Here is a 21,888-nt window from a genome sequence, read left to right as displayed (position 1 = left end):
TCTTTTAGTGCGATTTAGGAGTACTCTTAGTGGTAAGATAAAATTCTTTGTGAATACGGCCCCAGAATGATCTGATTTCCAGATGAGCGCCACCACTAATCCGACACGCTGAATCAGCCAAAAAAAGGTGACGATGACTTACTTTAGCCAACAATCAAACTAAGTCAGCCAATGCTCAAAGGCTTCCCAGTGGCAAGAATGCTGGATGTCAAGAGCATCAACCACGTTTATCGACTGGCACCAATTTAGTCATATCAAAGTTAACATATGTGTCTACTCCATTTATAAACTATTATGGGATGTTCAATTAATTTTTTGCTTGGCTTTCTCATACTCTTTTGTCTACCAGAGGGAACAAATAACTGCTGCAAGTGGTAAACACAAGAAGCTGATAATGAGATGTTGCAAAACATTTAAGCAATGCTGCTTGTTTCCTTTGGGTCCGTAAGAAAGCATAAATAACAAATAGAGTCTTTATAGTTTTAATGTCCTAAAAGTGCCGCAAAGCCATCATGAACCCAAATCATCATCTAATAATCCACATTTTTCTCAGATCCACCAACAAACAACCACAAGTGAGATAATCATCAAAAGGGAATGCTAGACAAGAATAACAACCAACCGACATAACGATTCATTTTGCAAAACATGCATTTTTTTGCATACAGCATGTACATTAGGGACATCTGTAATTCCTTGAGAAATCTGTCTGTTTGCAGTCATTCATCTCAATGGCAGCTGCTTGGCATAACACCCCGGAGGAATGCAACCTGCCTGCTGCAAGCATTTCTTCATAGGCACCGCGATGTCATTAACCTGAGCTATGTGACTAATCACTTTGGAGGCAAAGAAAAAAATGACATTTTGAGAAAGATGATTGGCTGATGGCACAAGCATGCACACTCTACTGGATACATGTAGGCCATAAACCCATTTCATGCCAAAGAGAAGGCACTAGGGAAACGTCTACTATTTAGGGCCTATATGTTACCTTTTAAAAAATTCAGTCTGCATAACAGGGTAGTTATGTTATCTGCCCACAGGGGGTAACTCCCGAAGCAAACCGTGCCAAACTGCGACCCCTTAATGCTTACGATGTGAATTTTCTTAGATTTATCTGATAATGTCTGTATTATTCCAGTAAGGACTGCTTTTCAACATTATGTAAAATCTAAGTATTTGACCCTCTCAGCATTGGTGAACCATGTAGATCAGTGGTTCTCAAACATTTTCGGTGTGCGCCTCCCCTTCGGTACGGTGCATCCCTTCATGTCCCCCCGTAAGAAAATGTATGACATAAAACATTTCAAAACATAAAATTTGAAACATATTAAATTAAACAATGTAGTGCTGTTGGTTACTACCATTATTTTTTTGAGATTTAATTACACAGAATTTATAATAAATTAATGTTTTTATAAAATGGAATTAATCTGGGGGCCCCCTGGCACCATCTCAGGGCCCCCAGTTTGAGAACCACTGATGTAGATAATTGAATCACCATTTGGTACGCTGATGTTCGCTTGCTTCATACAGAAAACCAACAAAGCTATATACCCTTGTGAATTAAAAGGAATTCACTAGAAAAACAAGTAAAAAGTAAGCAACAATAGCCCGTTAAATCAGTGTATCAATGACCTGACCCTATTATGCCCACAACGACTATTTCGAAAGTCATGGTTGTGTATGTGTGAGGTTGCATTACTCACAGCACTGGAGGGGTCGATTCTGGGCCTCTCCATGGCGATGGTGATGCAGTTGAGAAAGATGATGACCAGAACCACATGGTCAAACATCTTGTGAGTGATGATCTTATTGCATGTCATACGAAACCTGCAAGATATAATCATGATCATCTCAAGAAATGCTGATCAAGAAATAAATACATTACGAAGCCATTTCCACACTTGTTCAAAGCAGTTTAACGTCTATGGGATAATCGTGCTGAAAAGTGTCTGCCGCCACACGCTTTTATGAATAAATAGTGCTCTGTACTCTTTAATGTCTTTGAGACTTGGCCTGATGTTAAAGAATTCATGCTCAGAACAGCACTGTGTGGGAACATTCAGCACCGTTGTCATGCCAACCTCCCTTCCTCAACCCCGATCTCTCATGCTCGACGTGTGGATACGCTGGGGTGATATGGGGAGAGCATTTGAAGGCGCGCCCTGCCTCACAGCAAGAAGATCCGCAAGCTGCGTACTGTATGTATGGACGTAACAACAGATGGACTCTTGGATGATTGATCTTCAACAAGAATCTTCTAACCATCTGAAGAGACCACCAGCAGTAGGAAGGGACTGGATGTGACCACGGATTTGAGCTTAGAACATGCACAGATGGACAGAAAAACAGACACTAAAGCCTCTCTGCTTTCAGTTGGGCAAAACCAATGTATACAGTAGTGTGCAAATCGGCAAATCACAGCAGTGCAGAGTGGCAGGCGTTTGCATCATGCAAGGCTTGCGCAGAAAGCAGGAGGAGGATGAGCCAAGGTTGTTTGATGTTTAATTAGTAAACCGCTGACAGAGTATAACATGCAATGCTGAGTTCTCTTCTCTCCCCCTAATAAGTACAGCCATGGAGCTTAATATGAGCCGACATGCATTTCAAAAACAAAACACATTGGAAGGAGATGAGAGGAGCCCATCACTTGTCTAGAAGTACAGTAGCTTGTTTACCCCTTAAGCATGTTAAAGGTTTTTTATATGACTTGGAGGCAATAGTTATATGATAAATGCAGGGTTAAACTGAAACTTTGGTGGTTCTAGAGTATCCTAAATGGGGTTGAAATGCGTCTACTAAAACCATCAAAACTGGACTGAAGTGTTTATTCCTGGTCTTCAGCAGGGGAAACTGAAGAATCACTCACCGTGACTCCGGCGGGAACAGGTAAAGTGACCAGGTGGCCCGTTGCCGACACCATTCCGGCTGTTTATGCTCCAACCAACGGTAAAGGCGAGCTCTGCGACTCTGGAAGATGTATGACCACATGAAACCATACGAACAGTAACATAATTTTCGGTCTATACAAGATACAGATGTACTCTTATACCAGGATATTGAATAAAAGAACTATAAAAGTTCTAGACAGTGTGATAAATCTACAGTAAGAGAAAAAAGAATAGCTGTAATAAATCAGCTGACTTTCTAACCAGGTTTCCTTCATCATCCCCATTGTCATCCTCACTGTGGTGCTCATCCAGAGAGAGCTGCGCAGTGGCCGACGGGGAACTCTTGCCATTGCCGAGAAAGTTGGGTGGCCGGGCGCTGTGTATACTGGCAGAACGATGTACATATGGCACCTGCAGGGTATCTGGAGGCAGATCAAAGGAGCTTCGGGTCTCCAGGGACTCCATGCGCCTGTGCCGGGGCCTCTGGCCCAGGGAGTCTGTCCTGGCGAGGGAGGCATCGTCGCCCTCGGATATTCCCCCTCCACCTCCGCTCTCGCCCTCATCCGAGCTGGATTGGCCCTCACCGGACAGCAAGGAGCGCCGCTCACCAGACTGTCGTTTTTGTCTCTTGAGGCTGGGGGCTCGGCCCAAGCTGTTCCAGCTGGAACGCCTGCTGTTCCAGCTACTGGCTGAACTCCACGGGGCATTTGGGGAGCTTCGTGCACTCGACTGCAAAGGATGGGGACAAATCATTGGGTCTTATTTATTACTTTGTAAAAATCGTGCATTAAGTTTATATTTAAATTTAGTTTAAGTTGTCTATAACGACAGAGAGCAGTAGTTACTGACCGGAGACTTATCTTGGCCATTAGGTTCCACAGAGACATTGCTGCCCCTGCGGGATTCGAATACCAGGGCTGGGTCTCCTCCTGATATTTTGGGGACAGGCATTGGCGTGGCAGCAGTGTGAGTAATGAGAGGAGGGGTCAGGCTGGTTTTAAAGTCCACATGCCCGTTGATGGGCACAACTGGATGTACGAAAAAGAAGGGACAAGATGTTCAGCATCAAAACATGACAGACAGTTGAAAAATGCATTGGGTACCATTTCAAGCATGAATTTTTTAGCAAGACTTTAATCCTCAAAAGGGCTGTGGTGCATTACTGTGCTGCAAGGAGGCAGAAAAACTAAGTGTACAACCCCACTGTATCAAGGTTAAAAGTTTTGCTGATATTTAGAGGTTATATTTCATCTCAGTTAACCCAATGGGTTTCAGTTTACCTAAATAAACCCCAAATTCTGGGTTGTTTGGGTCAAGTCTGCACTTTTCTAGGTTAATTTAACTCATTGGTTGGGTATGCCTATATTTGACCAAACCCATGTTTTTTAAGACTGCATATGTCAACAATAATAGAACAAAATACACAACACATTTACTTAAACAATACAGTAGTATCCTTGTTTGACAATATGTCATGTGTTTCCATGTGAATGATCAAACTATGCTCCACTGGTCTCACCGGAGCAGGCAGACAGATCCTTCTTATGCCCAGAAACGTCCTCCAAGCTACGTGCATAGAAATCGACTTCAGAGTCAGACTTTGAGGCATCACCCTTTATCAAAAGTGGAAGAAAAAGAGATGTCAGTTGCCATGTCTTGGTGTTGACAGATGGGCGAGGGTGTTGTCTCCCTGCACCAGTAGCCCTCAAAAAAGGCCCTATAGTGATCAGTTTCTGAGGGAGAGACATCCTGGACAGCATATTTCACTAAAAAAACACACCGCTTACATGCATTGACGGCACCACCACTCTGAAACCACCATTATTGAAATAGCTGTTTGTCTATGCAGAATAAAATTTAGATTAAATGTATTTTTAAGCAGCTGATCTCATGGTCAGACCATCTGCTATATTAGTGTAAGACATATCCACATGCGGGTGAATATGTGTGGGTTTCTCTCGGCTCACTGGAGGTGCAGCACCAGTAGAGCAGGCACATCCAATGATCAGGCAGGAGAAATAAACAGTGCTATTTATATCAGAGGGCTCATTTCATTGTTTGGCCTCTATCCTTTTCGTCCCCAGCCTTGGGTCGTCTATAAGCAGCAGCTTCATGCCAGGAGTGTTTCAGTGTGGTCTAGCACAGAACTTTACCCCTGGAGGGTTTGCCAAAACAGAGACCACTGATTGAAAACTTTGTTTTTTTCGTTCTCTCTCTGTATTTTACCATTTGCAAGGTTTGCAGTGAAGAAGCATAAAGTATTATCCTATTAAGATTGGTGTAGATTAGATGATCAAACACTATCCCAGGGGTCACCAATCCTGGTCCTGAAGGGCGTAATTAAGGACTAATTAAGGACACCGGCCCTCCAGGACCAGGATTGGTGACCACTGCACTATCCTAACCCTATACAAAAATGCTTAATTCAGGTTAAGATGGTTTGCTGGTCCTAACTGGTCTTACAGTCAGGTGTGCTTGCTGAGTTTAGAGGGAATTTGGCACTTTTCAGCACATCAGACCGGAAGACTGGTTGGTCAACCAGCAAAACCTCCAGAAAACTTGCATGGGCAGGCTGGAAAACACACTAGGCCAGTTTAATTCAGCTAAATATTTTACCAAATTAAAGCGTAACTAAACCCCTGGTCAGAGCCTGACTCCACCCACTGGCAATATTTGAAAAATGCGAGAAAAGTGGGCAGATCCCAACGGAGATAGAGGGGACGAACTAAGCTCGTATCAAGTGTGTGGTGAGATCGTAATAAGAGCGTGGTGAGCTTGAACCTGCTTACGTCACGAGTTATTTTTTGGACCCAACATCCAATAGGAAAATTCAATTGCAGTAACCATCGTTCAACCTGAAGAGGGCAGCACTCAGACGTTTTTACACCATATATTGTAGTAATGAAACACTTTATATCCAAATGTCAAAAAAGTTACTGAAATCAATGAAGAGCAATAATAAAGCATCATTCTTACAGATCATTAACTAAAAAAAAGTTGGTTTAGGGTTTAGTTACTCTTTAAATACATTTTAGCATGAATTTACCACAGTACCAACTGTAAAAAACAGAGAGAGAATATACAGTGGAGACTATTTGGACAAACCTCTGGACCTACAAACAATGCATCCCATTGGCTTCACATATAAGCATCAATTGAAATTCTGTCTCTGAAAGAAAAATTCAAGCATTAGTTACAAAAAAAAGGTCAAAGAGTAAATTTGAGTTGCACTGAAACCAGTGGGATCATTGCAACACTATGCACGTCACAACCTAATGGCAATTAATAAACAGCATAACTACAACAAAAAAACAGTGAACAGGACTTGTCAATAGGGAATAACACAATTTCAAGGTTACTAAGGCAACAAAAACAAAACTTGGAATAGTATTGACGCTGGACGGACTCCTCGTCTTTTTCCCACTAACAGTGAACAGTAAAACAAAACACAGCTGTGGTAGGTTGAACTCAGCAGACAGGCACAACAAAGCATCTTTGTGAACAGGTCACCAGCTTCTGCTGGCCCTCGGGTGCAGTTAGCTGTTAGCTTAGCGTCAGGACGAACTGTTACTCACAGAACGCTCAGAACTGAACACAGGGGATGTCCTGTCTGGCTTGAGTTTGGCTATCCTCACTCCCACATGGCCTTTCTGAGCAAAGAGATGTAGCAGAACCGTGAAAATCCGGTTGAAGTACCTACAGTACTGGCAAAACAGACTACCTGACTTTTTTACATTAGCATGGGAAACAGCTATTGTGTCCGTGGGAAAGGTTCTTTAGATGTTCTTCATGGAATAGTTTAGTCAAAAATGGTTCTTCTCTGGCATTGTGAAGCACCTTTTTTATTTTATAAGCACCTTTGTGAAAGGGTATATATATATCTTTTTCGCTCAGGTACAAGGTGTGCAAGAAATCCCGCTGGGGCTGTAAAGTCAATTAAGATGTAAGGTTGCTATGCAACAGCCTCTTAACAATCAAGTCTTAATTTGGAAATTGTCCTGGGCTTGAGTGACCTTGCTGATAAGGATTTCAGGCATGTATTGACATGAGATGTGTTAATAGCCCCTGAGTAAGAACTAGCACAGGTATATGTAAGTTTGATTGTTAAAGGAATACTCCACTTTAATACAAAAATCCTGATAATTTAATCACACTCATGTCATCCAAAATGTTTATGTCTTTCTTTGTTCAGTCAAGAAGAAATTAAGTTTTTTGAGAAAAAACATTCCCGGATTTTTCTCAATTTCATAGACGTAATTGGACCTCAACAGTTTACAGTTTCAATGCAGTTTCAACCAGTGGCGGCCGTTGACTTCTTTTTTTCGAGAGCGCACGATGCGAAGTTCGTCACAACATGTATGTAGCCCGTCATGTGTGTGGTTCATAATTTCGAAATATGTGTTCTGCGCATCGAATGAACCTATGTGCATCACGTGTCTTGTCAAAATAAGTGCCTGCTGCAGATGCGTCTAAAGGGTTTATGATAAAAGAGACGCTCACGTTTGCCAGATACTCAGATAATCTCATGCGTAATCAAAGTTTACTGTTAAGGGAGTGTCTTGCGTGTATTTTGTAAACGTGAGCATCTCTTTTATCATAAACAGTTTTGACGCGTGTGCAGCAGGCATTTATTTTGACAAAACACGTGATGCACATGGTTTACATGACGCAACAAATACATATTTTGAAAACACGAGCAACACACTTGATATTCCAAACACATATTTTGAATTTGCGCTCCTCAGAAGAGCAGTCACGAGCCGCCACTGGTTTCAACGCCCCCTTATGAAAATTAATCATGGTTAATTTTCCTAAGGGTAGCTTCAAAGGGCTCTAAACAATCCCAAATCAGGCATAAGGGTCTTATTAGCAAACCAATTGTCATTTTTGGCAAGAAAAAAATGCACTTTAAAACCACAACTTCTAGTCTTGCACTAGCCGTATGATGAGCGACTCTACATATTGTGTAAGCACGTCAAAAGATCACGCATGACGTATGCTAAACTACCACGTGTTTAAAACACTTTAAAAGTGTAGAGAAAGAGGACCGTTCAGACGTTGTTGTATGTGAAATTATACAAATTAATGTCTATGTGTCAGTTTATTGTTTAAATGATCCGTAAATGTGCATTTCACATATGTGACCTTTCCACGTGATTACGCAATGCGTAAGGTCAAGCCGGTGCATCACATGGGTAGTGCAAGACGAAAAGTTGTGGTTTAAAAGTGCTTTTTTTTCTTGCGTTGAAACTGCAATTTTAAACTGCATTGAAACTGTAAACTGTTGAGGTCCAATAAAGTCTATTAAATTGAAAAAAATCCTGGAATGTTTTCCTCAAAAACTTAATTTCTTTTCGACTAAACAAAGAAAGACATCAGCAACTTGAATCACATGGGGGTGAGCAATTAACAGGATTTTTTACTAAAAGTGGATTATTCCTTAAAGGTAAGAAGTATTTATATACGTGCTGAAACAAATAATTTTATGCACTCTAAAAAGAAATGTGTTAAAAACTCTAAATGTGTTGTTCCAAAATAGACACATCTCTGGGTTATTATTGGAACAACACATTTTGTGTTACTTTTTTGTGTTTTATTTTAACACGTTAGCGACACATAATGTATTAAATAGCACAACACAAAAAATATGAACACATTCATTTTTTAGAGTGTACCTATGTTCTCACACAACACAACATGTACAAATGTAATTCATCTGAAGTAGCAAAATTATTGGAGCTGATCAAATATAAGTTTGACCACTAAAGAAATAAAATGGCATAAAAACACAGCTGTATGTGAAAGTGACTGTAGTCATTGGTGCTTCTCATTGTGTAGCCTGCCTTACACTGCAGATGTCACCTAGCACAGCTGCATAAATGAAAACAAATACAGGATGTGATGTCTAGTAACACAAACTGACCCGAGTCTCCTCAACAGGGTCAAGTGCCTCCACTCTGCTCTGGCTCAAATTATTTTTATCGATTGCGGAGCTACTGATCTCTGTGGATGATCATTTTAATAAAACTTCCAGTGTAGTACATGACACCGCAGGGTACAAGTCTACGGAATGCTTAATTAAAAGTGAAGAGGTGTTTAAAATATTACTGATTGTGAGATTGATTCAATTTGGTGTCCTATTGCCTCACAGTATATTCTTTTGTCTGGCTTAGTCACTGAAGCTTTTACAAATAGCCAAACACGTTAATAAAATAAAGCACAAGACTACAAGGTTTGGCGCCAGGCATCGAGCAAGTGAACCTGAAGAAAGACTTTGAGTCAAGACTGCTTTTGCAATACAAAAAACAATGACAAGTAACAGTGTCCACAAACGTCGGGATCCTCCTGGTTAGTTTCATTGGGTGAGATCATGCGAAGTGTTACATACCCCTGAGTCTATTGGCAGCTGAATACAGCTCAGCTGGCCATGCAAGTCCTCCCTCTTGGTTATTTCCTAAAGCGGATATGTGTTAGGATTTTACCAGAGAGTGAAAAGGTAAGGTGGAAGGAAAAAGTACAAACAGGTTTAAGCAAGAAAAACACCTGTGTTGAAGAACAAGTCTTGCAAAAGTTACATTTTGGGTGGAGCGGGGTTGGTACGGTAATTAGTTGCTATGTTGTGGATATCAACTCTTAGCATCTTAGGGCGTTTTCACATCTGTAATTCGGTTCATTTGGTCCGGACCAAAAGCAAAAAATGATACATTGTAACTTTTTTAGCAGATTTGGTTCCATTTCACACCACACTGATTGCTCTGATCAGCACCAATTGAAACGAACCACAATTCTGTCATGTGATAAGATCAACATCACTCATTGGCCACATGTATTTGAATGTATTTCCTAAACAGCTTCACGATTGGTCAGAATCAACGTGCGGGAAATTCAAACGGAACCCCCGGAAGTAAACAAAAGAAGGATAATACAGCAGACACCATGGACAGTAATTATGTCTCCGTGGTTGTTATACATAGTTTGTATACAGCACTCTACACAAACTGTTCATTTTCAGAATGAATCGCGGATGCGGCTTGAAAACAACGATTTAATGCACTACAAACGGCTCCGCCCGCACCTCCTCGCAACTCCAGGTATGTCCGCGATTTGTCGTTGTGCTAATATTGCTAATAGAAATGGTCAACAAACACTTCCTCATCCGATAATTCACTGCGCAGTTGACTACGGCAGCTGGTTTAGTCCAAAATGCGCAGTACTTTTGCAGTTAGGTCAGTTCGATCTCGGATCGTGTTCTCACCACAAACGAACTACTCTAGAGTTCGTTTGAAAGCGTACCGAGACCACCTCTGCAAGCTGGTCTCAGTCCGCTTGTTTGGTCCGCTTTTGGTGCGCACCAGAGTTCGATTGCTGCATTCTCACCTGCCCAAACGAACTGCACCAACTGGTACGATTCAATCGAACTAAACAAGGCAGGTGTGAAAACCCCCTTAAACTTTCTTGCTTTCGCTCCACCTCATTGGAGATAACAGATATAGAATTTTTTACATTGTGAGAATCCTTCGGAGTAACGCCGTTTTCACACCGCAAGCGTGAGCAGCGCGTATGCATAGCGTAAGGAGAGTGTTTGCCGCGCGTTGCCATTGTGCTTTCACACCGGCTGCGTATGCAGCGTATACTGTGCAGTTTAATAACAGTATAAAAGTCTTAAGTTCACATTACTTTATTTTACATGCATTTATGAGCAAAACCTCTTCAAAAAGCTTTTTGAAGGTCAGTGTAATTTATATAACTGTGATTTGTTTAATCCACACTGTTTTTGTGTGGTTCTGGTCCGTGTAATGACAGATATAGACCCAATACACAATTATAGACATAAAAAGCCCCATGGCACATTATTAAATCTGTTTCTCTGAAGTTTTACAAGAAAATAAAACAAAAAAATCACTCAGTGATTGACAGCATATTACAATCGATCGTTTTTCCATTCAACAGTTTAAGATTTAGATTTATGTATCTGTTCCTCTGAAGATTATTAAGATAGATGAGGACTCATTTAGTGCTGGGCAGAGAGTAAATTACAGCGCAGTCTTCTGGCTATAGTGTGTTTTTAAAAATTTCATTGCTTTCTTTTTAAATTGCTCAAACTCATGACTGTTTGAAACACACATTGGCGTCACATTCACGATTTTATCGTAAAATTACACTTTTTTGCGTCAATCAACGACAATTTAAACCATAAACAATGCACTGTCACTTTAATTGAGCGTAATTAATTTATTTATATTTATTATCTACTTTTTATTATTATTATTATCTTTTAAAGCACGGATATAGAGTGGCACCTTGAATTTTGTTGTTTTAATACACTGTATTTTTACAATGACAATAACTTGAAACTTTGTTTAATCTACTCAGATTTACAAGTGGATTCAACTTACTATTATTGACTAGAGGTGAACTTAATTTTGTAAGTTGTAGCAACTCTTCTGAAACTTGAATTATTAATAAGTCATTTCAACTTTTTTGACCAGTTACAAGCTGCTATGAATTATTAAAAAAGTTGTGAGAACTTAAAGGCGGGGTGCATGATCTCTGAAAGCCAATGTTGATATTTGAAATCACCTAAACAAACATGGCCCTACCCCAATAGAATCTGGACCTTCTTTTGATAGACCAGCCCCACACATATGGCAATGATGTCGGTTAGTACGCCCCTTACTGCTGATTGGCTACAAGTGTGTTTTGGTAGTCGGCCCGACTCCCTTTTCCAAAGTGTTTTTCAAAAATCATGCACCCCGCCTTTAAGCCAATTCAACTTAATTTTTTATTTATTAATACCAACTCCTCACTAGTCAAGAAAGTTCAAACGACTTATCAATTCAAATGGTTTAAACTAAAACATTTAAGTGCAACATGGATTTTGAAAGAATAAATGCAGGTTTTGACTGAAACATTCAGCACATTCAATACTGTAAATAGTTTGTATAGTGATAAAAATGGTACAGATTTTTTCCTAATTGAATCTAACATTTTTTTATTCCCGCAGATAAAATGATTTCTTAAAAATGAAAACACAGTCAAACATGTCTCTTAAAATGGGGGATCCTTGCCAGACAGAAAAAAACGAGCTATTATTTGAATTCCAACATTCTGAATAGTTTGGTTTTTGATAATGGGGGAAAATGTTTGGTTTCGGATAATAGTTGGGAAAAATGTTTTTATCAAATGAACACATGGAACACAAATCATAGGATCAAAACCAAAAACAAAGAGTAAGCTAGAGAAAGGTAATTCACTAAACAGGATTGACATGCTGGTCTGACCGGGGTCACCTCCTTATAGAATATTACAAGAAGCTATTTGCTTAGAGCCCTGAACGGGACATCACATTGTTGGAGGGACATTCAATTTTGGCCCTTGATATCTCTGCTTTACACACGTCATTTACCCACCGGTTTCCCCAGCAACCCTGACGCACTGAAAAGTTCGACCGACTAAAAATAGAGCAATGTTTGCAAGGATGCAAGATTAATATAGTACTCCAGCCGTTTTAGTAAGATCTGTGAGAAAGCAAGAGGATATTCCTCTTGGCATCAGATTAAGTGGAATGCGATTAAAATAAAATAGGTGATGGCACATAGGGGTCAGCTGGGCACAGGTTATCCTCTCGTATTTAAGGGCATAGTCTATTTTTGAAGGTTTCTGAGTAGAGAACATCATTTCGTCTAAGCTGCCATGATGCAGGATGAAAGCTATTTCTGTCTGGCAGACGGGCACAGGAGAAGCACGCTCATTTTTTAGAAAAGAATAAAGCCAAGAAAAATTGAGCTCCTTCCAGATAATACCTTCTTCTCAAGCAGACCAAAACTCTCTGCCTATTCATCCACACATAATGCCTATTTCACTCCCATTATGCAGATAAAACCAATTTTTTGTTGCCCTAATGGGGTGTTGCAGATGCACTTTGGCTATGTTCGCACCGCAAACAAATCTGATTGGGTTTTTTAAGTCCGATATACAAGACATTTTGTGAATGACGAAATTGGATATTTTGTTCATGCAAACATGCATGTGTGTGGAAAGCTAAAAAGTTTGCCTCTGTTAAAGGAATAGTCTACTCATTTTCAATATTAAAGTACGTTATTACCTTAACTAAGAATTGTTGATACATCCCTCTATCATCTGTGTGCGTGCACGTAAGCGCTGGAGCGCGCTGCGACGCTTCGATAGCATTTAGCTTAGCCCCATTCATTCAATTGTACCATTTAGAGATAAAGTTAGAAGTGACCAAACACATCAACGTTTTTCCTATTTAAGACGAGTAGTTATACGAGCAAGTTTGATGGTACAAAATAAAACGTAGCGCTTTTCTAAGCGGATTTAAAAGAGGAACTATATTTTATGGCGTAATAGCACTTTTGGGAGTACTTCGACTCGCCTGAAAAGTCCGCTCCCCTTCTCACTCTCATAATATGAGGGAGGGTGTTACTGCGCCGAGTCGAAGTACTCACAAAAGTGCTATTTCCTTTAAAGTCTATAATGACATGAGATACATTGTGAGTACTTAATTTTGTTGTGAGCAGAGTTTAAAATAAAGGAAATTGCTGCACTGCATATGTGTCATAGATTTATGGTATATTTATAGTTTGAAAACATTTTTTACGTCAATTATTAAACAGCCAAACAACAAGAGTCTGTCAAAATCTGTCTTTTCTTATGTAAAATCGATTGTTGAAAATAGGTATTCATCATACCTCTTACAATACAGAGACAGAAAATCATATCCTAGATGATTTTGGAGCATGCAATATACGCCAACCTGCATGATTCAGTTTGTCGGGACTGCAATAAAACAACCCCTCCACCCAAAATGATACATTGGTATAATGGTTGGATCTTTGATTTATTTGAGTCTGGTCATTTTGTGTGTGCGTCTGTTCTTCTGTCGGAGAAAAATGGTTGTAATGCATTGGGAGATGGGCTGTATTATAAGATCATGGAAAAGAAAAAGATAAAGAATGGGGGAAAGTAAGAGGGAGTTCTCTGGACATGAAAATAGCATGAGTGTTACACACAAAACGAGAAATTATCACTGCCTGCTGAATAAATAATATTAGACAAAGGAGAGCGGATGAGCAAGATAGAAGAGAAATGAAAAGATGGTGGAATGTGCCAGAATGTTATAGATCTGTGAATCCCTGCACAAGACTTTATAAATCATTATATTGAGTCTGGATGTTAATAGAGTATGCACTGACCTAATGCTACAATACATTTAGCCGTTTTACAGACCACCACAAAATAGAGGAAATAAACAGATATAAGTTGATAAAAGTATTTTCAAAATACCCTTGAATCTGTAGCTGTTTTATGGGAGTAATTGTCAAGATTTAGATTACATTACTAATGCTTTAATGTTATAATAAATGAAAAAGGTTACACTCAAATGGCATGATTTTTGAAAAGTGCATTATTGTGTGCTGTACAGTAATAAAAGAATATTTCAGTCTTATTGTTGGGGCTGTTCAGATACATAAGGCAAAAAGGGAATCACTGGCATATAAAAAATACAACAAAAAAAAGTAAGAAGGGAAAACAAAAAAAAATGAGAAAACTGAAAAAAGATGTCTATCCATAAATGTAATATTAAGTTGGGTATTAAGTACTGACTTTACCTCCGTCTGAAATCCCTCCACTAAGATAGCCACCAACAGGTTGAACAGGACGTAGTTTCCAAACGTCATGAGGGCGATGAAATACAGAGCAGCCACGGGTGATGTGGAGGCCATTCCATTATACAGCACTTTATTCCAGTCCTCCTGAGTCAAGATCTGATTCACATAAGCATAGTGAATACACATTATCAACTAATACACATTGACAGTAAACCAGACAGGTAATAACATGCAGTGTTGGGGAAAGTTACTTTTTAAAGTAACGCATTACAATATTAAGTTACTTCCCAAAAAAGTAACTAATTGTGTTACTTAGTTACTTTTCATGGAAAGTAATACTAACGTTACTTTTGCGTTACTTTTTCCTACTTAGCTGAGGCTTGATCTCTTGCAGGCCTTGCAGATATTTTTATGACTGAAGTTCTGCATTCAAAAATTTCAGATTTTCATCCAAAAATTTCAAGCTCTGGCCTGCCATCTCCATTTTTGACACAAACTGAAAAGTAACTCGCATTACTTTTTTAAAAAAGTAACTTAAATATTAATGAATGCATTTATAAAGTAATGCGTTACTTTAATCTTTACTTCAGAAAAGTAATATTATTACGTAATGCACATTACTTGTAATGCGTTACCCCCAACACTGCTAACATCCATCTCAACTGATCTGATTACACGTTTACACTTGTTTTTATTGTACATGTGTCGATAATATAGGGAGAAAGCAATCTGTAAACATTTCTACTGTATAGCTGCTGCTCGCCTGGCACAGGATTTACATCATCTTTAAAATGTGGTTGGAATAACTGGATCACAAAATGTTTTGGAATGAGTTAACACCTATTGTTTTGTTACTCTGTCCACTTGTGATCAGATAATCCAAAGCAAATCGTAATACCATATGTACTGTATATGTAGTCTTGCAACTCTTGCCTGAAAAACCGTCACGATGGCCCACAATAAAGAATCAAAGTTCTTGCGGTCTGGAAGCGTATCACCATCTCGTTCCGAGCCAAATTTACATCCAAACAAGTGCATGCCTAAAATACTGTAAAAAAAGTACATCTATATAAGATAAACAGTTTGCAGGTACATTCAAATTATACAAAACCATCTAGCTTTTGTCTTGCCTGAAAATAAATATGAAGAGCATGAGCAACATGCAGAAGGTGGCAACGTTGTCCATGGTCTTCATCAGAACAACCAGCTGCCGCTGTAGGGCGGGCATGAAGCGTACCAGCTTCAACACCCGCATCAGCCTGAAGGTCCTCAACACGGATAAACCTCCTCCTTGCTGACCAACAATCTCCCAGACGCTGTTAACATACAAAAATACTCACATATAATTGTCTTGATGTTACTGATGCTAAATGTAAACGCTTGAATAGTCAGTAAATACAGTAGACTTTGCCCAACCACAACACATCCTGGTTATCATAATAATACCTAAAATAAATAAATAAATTAGGAATGTTAATTAATCGCGATTAATTGCATACAAAATAAAAGTTTGTGTTTGCATAATATATGTGTGTGCACTGTGTATAATTAAATACACACATGCATGTATGTATTTAAGAAACATTTACATGTATATTATATTTATATTTATTTAGATTTGAATATACTTTATATTATATATAAATAAATAAAAAATACATAAATTATATTTTTCTTAAATACATGTTTGTGTGTATTTAAAAAATAAAAAAATATATATATATATATATATATATATATAATAATTACACACAGCGCACACATATATTTTATGCAAAACAAACTTTTATTTTGTATGCGATTAATTGTGATTAAAGCGTAACTAAACCCCTGGTCAGAGCCTGACTCCACCAACTGGCAATATTTGAAAAATGCAAGAAAAATGGGCAGATCCCAACGGAGATAAAGGGGACGCACTAAGCTCGTGCCAAGTGTGTGGTGAGATTGAGCTTGAACCTGCTTACGTCACGAGTTATTTTTTGGACCCAACATCCAATAGAAAAATTCAACTGCAGTAGCCACCGTTCAACCTGAAGAGGGCAGCACTCAGACGTTTTTACACCATATATTGTAGTATTGAAACACTTTGGGCCCTATCTTGCACCCAGCGCAATTGACTTTGTCAGTGACGCATGTATCATTCGTATTTTGCACCGGCGCACAGCGGGTTTTTCCCTCCACAGACTAGGGAATGAACTTGCGCTCCCTGGGCAGTTCAGCGCAAAATAGGAGGCGTGTTCCGGCGCAAACCATCCCTGATGCTATTTTGCAGTTTCAAAAAACAATTGCGCCACTGACCAGAAAAAACTAGTCTAAAGTCAGTGGCGCGTTGTTCATTATGCTATTTTAAGGGCGCATGCTTGACCATAATGTATAGCGTGCACAACGCGCACACACTTTGCTTATCTAATCTACACAGATGCAACAGTTATTTTTGCAAATCATAAATGTTACAATAAAAAATATTAACACATGAGATAAGGGAAATCATTGTGGTGAGCATTGTGGTAATAGTTTTTATTTATTGTGTGGCTGCGTTAAAAAATTCTCATGCAAATAACGATTAAAATATTTTCATAAGTTTGTTGTGTGTCTGTATTACGTTTATTTTATGTAAATAATAATTTAAATGTTTTCATAAGAAACCTTAATGTATGTGAACTTGATTTGTAAGTGTACTGGTTGGACTGCTTGCGTTTCTTGGCTTTCAGCGGTGAGGGTGGATGCAGCGATGTCCTCTGCTGGGGTCAGGTCCTGTGTAGAGGCAGATCCACCTCCCGTTACACGGCGTCCCCGATTTATGCTGGCAAGCTTGGGATTCCCCCGTCTCCTGACATCATTGTAGCGCTTGGCGCAACGTCCTGGGGATGCCAGTGGCTATTTCCTCCCACACCTGTTTAACCGACGCTGATTTGGGCGGGTTTCTCCCATCCCCATACAAAGACATTCTCTGTCTTTGACTGCTCTTACAAGAACGTCGGTTTCCTCGGCTGTGAATCGCTCCTGGTGTGCGCCTGGTAAATCCGTCATAATAATAGTAACCCGCCATGGAACTTGCGCACTTGTGTTTAAAGGGAATGTTTGATAGCGTTCTGATTGGTTTATTTGACGTTACGCCCAAACGACACCTATGAATAATGAACCTACTTCAGACCAACCCCGTTTTGATTTGCGCCTGCCGCAAGAGTCATTTCTCCCGCCGGGAAAATAGCAACAGCGCCCAAGATCCGCCCACAAAGTCACTTGCGCTTTGCGCTTCGCACTTGCGTTTCAGATCATTAAAATAGGGCCCTTTATATCCAAATGTCAAAAAACTTACTAAAATCAATGAACAGCACTAATAAAGCATCATTCTTACAGATCATTAACCAGGGTTTAGTTACTCTTTAATCTTTTGACAGACTTAAAATAAATACCTACAGTATAGGTGATTTTTTTAGTTGATTTCCTTTTCACTTTATTTAAAAATAAAGTCTGATTACTTTACAAACATGCACATGATACACTATACAATGTATAAATGTGGAGTTAAAATTGCCAAATTTGTTAATTATTTCTTTTAATTTAACCCTACGAAAATAAATAGGTAACTATGGTAACCAAAAATCACGCTAAACCCAGTCCCGAATATATGACACATTTCAAACGTCAATGCAATGGGTTAAGCATTGAAAGATGCACAATCTGGTCACAACAGCCACCTGTGCCAAATCTTTTGAGCGTTCAAAGTCTCAATATCATTTGCATCAAAGAAAAACAGGAATTGTAAATAGACAGACATGAAATTATAGCACTCCTCACGACAGCTGACAGTCATCAAACTGAACGGGCAACAGATGTCCCATCATGCAGCAGTAATGGCTGCATTCTGTCTGGCTGTCACTGTTGTGATACAACACAGTGCCCATGTGCATTTTCAGACGTGAATGTCAATAAACAGGGACGCGTGCAACAACATTAATGCACAGTTTGAAGTTCTGAGAAGATACGGGAGCATGTTTACCTGATTACTACAATAATGCCATCAAAGATGTTGTAGGGGTTCTTGATGTAGCCGAAAGGACCATAGACAAGCAGTTTCAGGAGCATTTCCAGAGCAAACAGGCTGGTAAAGACGATGTTACTGATCTCTAGAGCATTCGTCAACTCGTCAGGCTGAAAAAAAAATATACAGAGAAGAATAATTCGATCAAATTTAGGTTGTCACGATTATGCCACATCAGCACTTTTGCGAAGGTTAAAAGATGTTGGGAAAATTTATTTATAACCACATACAAATACAAATTCTGATCCCAACAAGGAGTGGATAGTTTTTCCTAATCATAAGAGATTCAGTAAAGGATACATGTTAAAAGTAAAGGTAATGGGTTTGATCCATAATACACATACTGTACTGACTCAAATGTATAGCTTGAGTGCAATGCAAGTCACTTTGGACAAAAGCATCTGACAAATACATAAATGTATTGTAAGCAAATAAATAGAAAACAAGGAAATAACAAGCTTTGATGTGTTGGTAATATAGTTACAGGTGACGATATCACTAACATTCCTGTGGCTCAAGAAGAAAACGTGAGATGGGGTCCTTTCACCTGAGCCAGATTCAGTCTGACCTGAGCCCTTTATCTGATAACATTGGCCTTAAAGAGATAGTTCACAGACAAATGAAAATTCTGTCATCATTTACCAAACAGATCTGGGACCCCATTCGCTGCCATAGTATTATTTTCTCCTATACTATGGAAGTCAATGGTGCCCCAGACTCGTTTGTTTACAAACATTCTTCAAAATATCTTTACTTTGTGATTAGCAGAACTGAAGAAATGTATACAAGTTTGACACAACTTGAGGGAAAGTAAATTATGAAAATGTAAATTTTTCGGTGAACTATCTCTTCAATATTTGAAAGTTAAAGATAACTGTTCAAAAACAATACTAGACAGTCAAATTTTCTTATTATTTAAAGAGCACCTATTGTCCGATTCACAATTTCCTTTGATGTGTAAGTGTGTATTAGTACATGTTAACGATATGCAAAAGGTACCGTTTCCAACGTAAATCTCTTTTTTTTTGGACTACAAATACACGGATTGTAAGCAACAGTTTACTTCCTGGGATTGGTGATGTATAGAAGAACCACATTATCATAACTCCTCCCGCTTTGAACCCACAGTATGTTAACTCCTGTTAACATTGCCTTGTGACCGAATCTTTTAAACATGGTAAGGAACGTCACATTTCCGGCTGACGTCAGAGATATTCAGACCAATCACAGATTAGCTGGCCAATCAGAGACACAGCACTTTACAAATCTGTGTGTTTTAGGAAGAGAGTGAAATCTGGAGCTACAAAAATGTATGGTATGTGGAAAATAATGTGGTTTGAACCATAAACCACGCAAACACATGCATTACACCAAATACACAAAATAACGTTGTTTTATAGCAATGAAATAGGTGCTCTTTAAAGGTCCAGTGTGTAAATTTTAGCGTTATCTAGTGGTGAGGTTGCGAATTGTAACCAACAGCTCAGTCCACTGCTCATCCCTCGCTTTTGAAACGCATAGAGAAGCTACGGTGGCCGCCACCGGAAAAACGTGTCATTGACGGAGACAACTTAGCAAAAAAAAGTTTGTCCGTTAAGGGCTTCGGGAGAACATGGTGGCACAAAATGGCTTCCACCTAAGGGGACCCTCGGTGTATGTAGATAAAAACGTCTCATTCTAAGGTAATAAAAACATAACGGTCATTATAAAAAGGTCTTTATACTCCTCTGTTAATATAGTTTTGTATATTACTTTGCATTTGTGTCAAGAGATCCTTTTAAAAATCACACACTGCACCTTTAATCAAGCAGAATACACACATATATTATCAAGGCCTAATGGCTAATACCTTAAGATGCAAATTTTACTAGACAACAGAAGTGTTGTTTTTGTTCTTATTCGTGGTCTCACTATACTTAGAACTGTACATAAAAGTAAAGTGTCAGATACAGGTGAAATACACATATAAATCTGCAGACTTGCAATGTAACAGATGTTGATAGTTCAGTAAGCAGAGAGAGAGAGAGAGAGAGAGAGAGAGAGAGAGAGAGAAAGAAAGTTTTTCATAAAACATGAAGGAGAGACATATGGACCAGTTCATATTTCACTTTGGGTTTTTTTATTGTAAAAATGAGACTGGGCCAAAGACCCAGCACGCATAACACATTCTTGAAACATCACGGCTAGCCGGCTTTAATGAACACAATCTTAAACAGCTAAAACCAAAACACAACATCCTCAAGCACGCAACAATTCGCTTACGAAAACTAAAAGTGATTGGACGATTTCAGACCGGATGCTCAACTTAAGAGCTTTTAATTATGACAAAATGCTAATCGTCTTACTAAAACGACTGTTTCCACAAAGTAACGAGAAAAAATGTAATTAAACACCAACCGTGAAATGAAAAATAACATCTTCTCAGCTAACAGAATTACATGTGATCTAATCAAATTGAGATGATGACAATGATGATGAAGTGCGAGGCTATTTGTGGCTCTTGAGGTGCTTCACAGAGGTGGGGAAAGAAGCCAGCGAATTTATTTTAGATGTGAGCAGCCCAGGGTTGGGCACTGTGTCTACCCTGCAGGAGCGTGCACTTGGCCTCTTCATAGGGTGAAGCCCTTCAGTTCAAATCAGGACCACTTGTGGGGAAAGTATATCACGCACAAATCTCTGCGGGAGTAATTTTTCCAGGAACAGTAAAGCTGAGCTCGATGTTGTGTTGAACTTTGCGTGCATGCTTTGAAAAGACTCTGGTCTTGCATCAAAAAACATTGACATTTTGAAACGAAAATGCCTATCTATTTAGAAATACTTAGAGCTGAGTAGTAACAGATTTCATTTAATCTGGATTACGTAATCAGATTCCAAACATCAAGTACTAGTAATTGGATTAAACTACATTTTAAAATACTCGTAGTCAGAGTACTGTTACTTTTTATGGATTACAAGATTACATATTATTCACACTATGACAGTATGATGTCCACAATAATGTAAATTTGTTTTTTACATTAAAAAATGTGATTTTTACAGTAAAAAAGGTTTTTTTTTAATTTTTCATAATAAATTTACATACCCCTTACGCAAAATGGAGAAGCACTCAGCGTTTGATCACTGGCTGCAAAGGCGTTGATTTGGGTAGAGACACTAGGGACATATCCCTACCAATATCTAGGGAACACTGAATTGTCCCTAGCAATAATTTTGACCAAACACTTAATCTATATGTATATATAACCACTGATGTCCGTCTGTTTTTTACGTATTACTTATTTTAATTAAAATAAAGCAGATCTGGAGGAAATATTTT

The 21,888-nt window shown here is 38.9% G+C and overlaps 1 protein-coding gene across 11 annotated transcripts in view; it reads right to left on the bottom strand.

The window, feature by feature from the left end:
• cacna1g (calcium channel, voltage-dependent, T type, alpha 1G subunit) overlaps positions 1-21,888 on the bottom strand; it is a 272,840-nt gene that overhangs the window by 87,770 nt on the left and 163,182 nt on the right. For 8 of the 11 annotated variants that reach the window (XM_055176561.2, XM_055176552.2, XM_055176558.2 and 5 more), the window contains exons 11-20: positions 18,531-18,682; positions 15,658-15,843; positions 15,461-15,575; positions 14,528-14,683; positions 9,283-9,348; positions 4,414-4,507; positions 3,744-3,922; positions 3,156-3,623; positions 2,873-2,973; positions 1,710-1,833 (exon numbers count right to left, since the gene is read on the bottom strand). In XM_055176561.2, coding sequence (XP_055032536.2) covers positions 1,710-1,833; positions 2,873-2,973; positions 3,156-3,623; positions 3,744-3,922; positions 4,414-4,507; positions 9,283-9,348; positions 14,528-14,683; positions 15,461-15,575; positions 15,658-15,843; positions 18,531-18,682 — 1,641 coding nt within the window. The remainder of the gene's footprint in view (positions 1-1,709; positions 1,834-2,872; positions 2,974-3,155; positions 3,624-3,743; positions 3,923-4,413; positions 4,508-9,282; positions 9,349-14,527; positions 14,684-15,460; positions 15,576-15,657; positions 15,844-18,530; positions 18,683-21,888) is intronic. The other 3 variants (XM_055176556.2, XM_055176555.2, XM_073867001.1) reach the window with 1 other exon arrangement.

The sequence above is a fragment of the Misgurnus anguillicaudatus genome, chromosome 4, assembly GCF_027580225.2.
Source record: "Misgurnus anguillicaudatus chromosome 4, ASM2758022v2, whole genome shotgun sequence".
NCBI lineage: Eukaryota > Metazoa > Chordata > Actinopteri > Cypriniformes > Cobitidae > Misgurnus > Misgurnus anguillicaudatus.
This window is presented reverse-complemented; position numbering and strand designations above follow the sequence as displayed.